This window comes from Cariama cristata, unplaced genomic scaffold, assembly GCF_000690535.1.
Source record: "Cariama cristata isolate BGI_N322 unplaced genomic scaffold, ASM69053v1 scaffold21034, whole genome shotgun sequence".
NCBI lineage: Eukaryota > Metazoa > Chordata > Aves > Cariamiformes > Cariamidae > Cariama > Cariama cristata.
The window spans coordinates 32,502-38,397 of NW_009615004.1; the positions used below are offsets into that span (position 1 = coordinate 32,502).

The 5,896-nt window shown below is 56.8% G+C and overlaps 1 protein-coding gene across 1 annotated transcript in view; it reads right to left on the bottom strand.

Annotated features, from left to right (window-relative positions):
• Positions 1-512: 512 nt before the first annotated feature.
• Positions 513-5,896, bottom strand: part of ITGB2 (integrin, beta 2 (complement component 3 receptor 3 and 4 subunit)) — a 6,198-nt gene continuing 814 nt past the window's right edge. Inside the window, exons 3-15 of the mRNA XM_009699658.1 lie at positions 5,702-5,885; positions 5,340-5,510; positions 4,855-5,096; positions 4,355-4,510; positions 4,055-4,150; positions 3,824-3,913; positions 3,372-3,512; positions 2,921-3,105; positions 1,974-2,218; positions 1,512-1,731; positions 1,138-1,343; positions 861-1,027; positions 513-575 (exon numbers count right to left, since the gene is read on the bottom strand). Coding sequence (XP_009697960.1) covers positions 513-575; positions 861-1,027; positions 1,138-1,343; positions 1,512-1,731; positions 1,974-2,218; positions 2,921-3,105; positions 3,372-3,512; positions 3,824-3,913; positions 4,055-4,150; positions 4,355-4,510; positions 4,855-5,096; positions 5,340-5,510; positions 5,702-5,885 — 2,166 coding nt within the window. The remainder of the gene's footprint in view (positions 576-860; positions 1,028-1,137; positions 1,344-1,511; positions 1,732-1,973; positions 2,219-2,920; positions 3,106-3,371; positions 3,513-3,823; positions 3,914-4,054; positions 4,151-4,354; positions 4,511-4,854; positions 5,097-5,339; positions 5,511-5,701; positions 5,886-5,896) is intronic.

The window sequence follows — 5,896 nt, forward strand, 5'->3', positions numbered from 1 at the left end:
CAAACATAGTGGTGGAGACCAGTGCAGCAGGGGAAGGCATGGAGCGGCCTGGGAGCAGATCTTGCTAGAGTAGAAGGGAAATGGCAGTTTTGAAATCCCAGCTCCAAATCAAAGCTGGAAGCACTCTGTACACTCAGCTGGTTTTGGGGCTTGATGTCCGAGACTCCTGCCAGAAGGCAAAGTCAGTATCAGGAGCTGAGACAGCCAGTAACCGATACAGGAATTGTTGCTTGTGCCTGCTGGTGAGACCTGTTCTGCAGTGGCATCCAGGGCCAAGCTGCATCTGTTCCCTTCTCCCAGCTCCACTAACCCAACCGCCGAGAGCTGCGCCAGGAGATAGGCATGGTGCAGCCCCTCAGCCAGCGCCTGATGCGCTAGTGGACTCTTGGAAGAAGGGAACAAACCAACAGGATAAAGAAGAGGAGGTAGGAGCCTTAATTTGAGATTTCCTTAGCTTGGTGTTTCCTTATTTAATGGTGGGTCCTAGCACTGCCCAGTGTTGCTCCACTTCATTACTCATTGAACCTGGGGTTCACGACCGTGGTGGTGGCACTCTTGAAGAGGGGGTTATCAGCCTGGAGGGAGAGAGGGGAGAGGCCTGCGTTGTTGTGCTGTATCAGCTTTTCAGTGGAGCATTACCCATCCCACCAGTCCCAACATTGATGGTGCAGACAGCGTTGGCAGAAAAGCCCACAGGCTGCTTTAGCCCCTTGCAAAATCCAGCCAGGCTGTGAAACTGGTGAGCGGGGAGGGCTCAGATCTGCCACGGCTGCCTCTGGAGAGGATGTCCCCTCCAGGTGTCCCCACCGCCTGTACATGAGTGCCCCAGCACACCCCACCGCCGCGACGGGCTCCCTTACATCGTTCCACTTGGCCTTGGACTTCTCCTTCTCAAACCGGCGGTATTCCCTGCGATCAAACAGCTCCGTCAAGAGCCGCCAGATTAGCAGGAGCAGCAGGCCGATGAGGGCCACACCGGCAACGGTGCCTCCCACGATCAGGGCGATGTTGGGTGGCTCCGGGCACTCTGTGGGGCAGACAGACGGCGTCCAGCTGCAGCCCCTGGTGAGGGGGCAAGGCCGCCACAGCAGAGCTGGCACTGCATGCAGAGGGGCAGGAGGAGCAGGGCTGGAGTACCTTTTTTAGGATCGACAGTGACGCTGTACACCTCATCGCCATCCTCTTGAACCATGCGGAAGGAGATCCAGCAGTTTTCGGAGTCCTTCTCCCTGCACTGCCTGATTGCCCCTGTCAACTTCTCAACCACCTGGATGTTGGGGCAGGCCTGGGAGCAGTTTTTCTTGAAGACGCCGCTCTGGAAGGCCTTGCACTCCACGCAGGAGCTGCAAAACAGGCAGCCACAGCTCACCTCTGCAGGGATAGAGGCCCTCTCACCTGGCTTTGGCCACAGCTGAGCTCTGCCCAAGCACAGGCAGCGCTTGCCCGTGCCTGCCCAGGAAGTGGGGGGGATCCCCACCACCCCTTGTGCCATCTCCGTGTGTGTCACTCACACATATCTCCCACAGGGTGAGGGGCAGCTGGGGCACTCCTGGCACAAGGGAGGCTGGTATCCCTCCCGGCACTGGCAGCGGTTGCAGTGGCAGGTCCCGCGGAGGCTGCACTCGTTGCCGCGGATGTTCAAGCAGCCGTCTGTCGACTTCTTGCACTGGCAGGCGCTGCCCTGGTACCCGGCTATGCACTTGCACTCCCCGCAGTCACACTTCCCGCGATCTGCAGAGTAAGACCTTTCAGACTAGGATCCTACAAAAAGCCAGGTCGCCTTCCCTCTGCCCATGATGCACTCCCCGTGCCAACCCCCATGGGATGGTCGAGGTCCTGCAGGCTGCTGCGGTGGGACTCAGGACCCCCAAACCCACCCCCTTGAGCTGTGGCAGGGAAAGGCAGCGTTTCCCTGGGAATTTGATCTTTCTAAACAGTGCCATGGTGGAGAACCCATCACGCAGATGCGTCACCTTTGCCCCCGCAGGGAAAGCCGTTGTGAAACTCGCAGTTCATGTTGTCGCACTCGCAGAAGGTGCCATAGATCTGCTTGTCAGGCACATCGCTGGTGTGGCAGATGCACTGCCCGCACACACAGTCCCCCAGCCCCGAGCAGATGACCGAGCTGTTGTCCTTCCGGCAGCTGCCCTCCAGCTCCTTGCTGGTCTTGCCTTTGGTTTCGCACTCACAGTTCTTCCCCGTGTAGCCTGAATTGCAGCTGCCATCAAACGAGAGGAGCAAGCCCGGGTCAGTGGCCACAAGAAATGCTGTGGGGCATGTGTGGGGCCCAGACTTCAGGCAATGTGAAGCAAATTTGAGACAGCCTCTCCAAAAACCAACCACAGCATGTTGGTGCTAACTCCATGCTGGCGCAGGGGAGCTGATTGGGAAGAAACCTCAGAAACGCTGCTTTTCCTCTACTCGTATTTACAACACCAAATAGTTGCCCGGAAATTATTGTTATATTAATGATTTCCAAACCCTTGTCAAGGAGATCTGAGTATTTCCTGAGGAAACCCAGTCTTTTCCTCTCCCTGTCACTGAGGGGCCATGAAGCAATAATTTCACTTAAAGACCTGCCTGAACTGCTGCCCAGAAGTGGGATTTTGAGAGATTTCTACAAAAATCCCTGTCTGCTCAATGGGTGGGATCGTAGATGGTCAAATAGTTGGATGGCTGGGTGGATGGTTGGATGGACGGCTGAGTGGGTGGATGCCCTTAGGAAAGCAGCAGAAGCTCCACCAACAGAAGAGAGAGCACATTGTGTCCCCTGCCTCCGTGAACATACTCCGCTTCTCTGAATAAGAAAATTGGTACAAAGCTGCAGAGCCAGGCCCTTGGCTCGGCCCAACAGCCCTCTCCCAGAAGCTCCCCAGCTCTGGCAGTATTTGAAATAGTGTTTGGGGGGGACAGCACGTACCTGCAGATCCCACAGACGATGCTGCCTTTCCCACTGCAGGCAGTTGGGTCGGGTTGCTCGCTGCAGTTGCAGTTGCAGTTGCTGTCCAGGTGGACGGTGAGGGTGTCTGTGAAGCCCAGCGGCCGGATGGTGAAGGACTGGCTTTTGATGCACTCTTTGGCCGTGACCTTCACGTTGAAGACGACCTAGAAAGTCCAGAGTGAGAAAGGGAAGGGCCAGAGGCCATCAGGTAGCTTCAGCAATCGGAGGGTGGTATCGGCCCCAGGCTGAGCACACACACAACCAGTGCAACAGAGGATTTCCCCCCGATTCCGCAGCATTTTGGACAGTCTTGGCATTAAATTGATGTAAATAGAAAGCCTGGAACAACAGGCTGGATTCCTGCCATTAAACAGGATGGTCACCAGGAACCTTGAGAGCTGTAGGGTGTTCCCGGTACAGGAGAACGTACCTTATCATTGATCTTGACATTATCACACTGCCCTCTCACTTTGTCGAAGGTGACCTTGTCCCTACTGCACATGGAGTCATATTTGACATCCAGGACATCTGGCAGGGTGGAGTGGTCCAGGATGATCCGCGAGGAGAGGTTCTGCGGGGAAATGGTGGAGAAAGTGCCATCAGTCCAAAAGGAGATCAAAGCAAAGGGGTATGGGGTTGCAGGTCAGGGCTTCCCTCCAGCCCAGGGAATAAAGGCAGGGAGCACCCCAGGCTGGTGGGGTCTCAGATGCGTGGGGTGGTTCTGGAAAGACAGGTGACAGCATTGGAGAGGTGAGAACCTCCTGCTTGCTGTGGGCAGAGGAAATCAGCATGTCCTGTACTCACTGACAGCAAGGACACACGATGGAAACCTTTCCCTGCTCCGAGCCCTGCCAGATAGGTGAAACTCCCTCCAACACTTACATTGTAGGCCACCTGGATGAGTTCAATGATGTTGCTGGAGTCCTCGTTCAGCTCTCCCACTGCCGACTTTGGGATCATTTCACTGAGTTTCTGCCAACGGAGAGCAAAGAGGTGAGCGGTCCCCCCTGGTGTGACGGTGGAGCAGGGGACAGCGGCAGGAGGACATGCACAGCTGTTTCTGTCCTCCTGGGGAGGGATGGGAGGCAGCTGGACCATGTGAAGTCTCCTTACCTTGTAAACATCCACCATCTTACTGGTGACAGCAAAAATGGGCTGAATATTGTTTTCAGCAAGTTTCTGGACCAGTTGGCCGACAGATGGGTAGTCCTAGGTGGGGAGAGAGACGCCGCACTCAGCGCGATTTCCCCCACCAGCAGAAGGGTGGAGTTTGGGTTTCATGGCCCAAATTATGGTGACTATGGTGACCTTGTGACCTCAGCAACAGGCTTTTATGTGACTTTTTTTTTTTTTCCCCGCCTAGGGGAGCGAGGCTGAGGACGTGGAGCTGCTGAGCAGCCCCTGGGTACTTACAAACTCATTGCTCTTTTTGTACATGTTGTCCTCCAAGTGGCACTGTCCATCATTGGGGGTCAGGATGGCCCCAAGCTTGCCATCGCCAGCGAAGTGGAAGCCATCATCGGTAGCATAAACCAGCAAGCGGGTCACGTTGCGCCAACCAATCAAGTCCTGCAAGTGGCATGGAGACCTGTCCCTGAGCAGGACCGGGAGGACAATGCCAGCAGGCATGGCACGGCCCTTGCCAAAGTCTCGTGTCAGCCAGCATGGGGCAAGGGGCGCGGGGAAGGTGGGTTACAGGAGATCAGGGTCAGGAGGCTCTGGGGTAAGATGCTGTCTTGTACCTCCCCCAGAGTAACCTGCCTCGCTGCCAAATCAGGCCTTATACACAATGGGCTTCCAGAGCCCACCTGGAGAGGGGCAGAGCCACCTCCTGAGGGACAGTCCGTGAGCACAGGTCGCAGCCCTCATGCCTGTGCACAGCTGCCGGCAGTGGGGCGGACGCAGGGACTCACCCCACACACCGCTGCCTGCATCATGGCATCCAGCCCCCCCTCTGGGGCATCCAGGTTCCCTGAGATGAACTGCTTCCCCACTTCGCTCTCAAACTTCTTGGCATTGTCGGTCAGCGAGAGGATGTGCTTGAAGGCGAAGGGAGGCTGGCATTGCTTGTCTTTGTTGGGGCAGGGGTTCTGCAGCTTCTCGGGGTGCGTGTTCACAAAGGGCAGCACTGTCTTGTCCACGAAGGAGCCAAACCCTAGAGCATCCAAGACTGCAGTGTCAGGGGCAGGGCTGGCAGGGACCAGCAGTCATCCCCACTGCACAAGGCATGGAAAATCTGCTGACCCCCATGTATGTGTCCACGTCCCTTGCCCTGGCACACTCTTCAGCCTGGCAGAGGACGCGTCATGCTGCCCGCTGCCTGCATCCCACTCCAGCCCCATATCTCTTCCCAGCGGCAAACAGCTGTGCCAGGGTCCCATGCTGGAGACAGGCTCACCTATGCGGCGAGAAGGGGTGGTGCTCTCCAGCGCCCTGAGCAGCTCCCCTCCCAGCTTCTTCACCTTCTCCAGGTCATCCAGCATGGAGTAGGATAGGTCCATGAGGTAGTAGAGATCAATGGGGTACCCCATGGCACGGCGAAACTTCACCTTGAATTCAGCAGGCTGGCCTGCGGGACAGGGATGCCGGGATAAGCTGCTGTGCTGTGGCTCACATCTCTCCCCATCGCCCACCCCCCCGCTGGGATCCTCCTCTCTTTTGGGAGAAAAGGGGAGGAAATGCGGGCTGCGATGTGCCACTATGTCCTGGCTGAGCCTGGGGGTGAGCAGAAGGGCGCTGGGAATGCCAGGCAAACCATACCTATCCTCAGTTTCAGGTGCACCTCCTGAGGAGTCAGCTGCACGTCATTGCTTAAGGGACTGTCCTGTATTCTTGTAATGTCATTGACTGGAAACTCAATCTCGTTGGGCGGGCATCCCCTCTGCTGCAGCTGCTCAATGGTGTCACAGCGGATGGAGTCTGGCTCGCCGGCTTTGGTGAAAGTCTGCGTGTTGC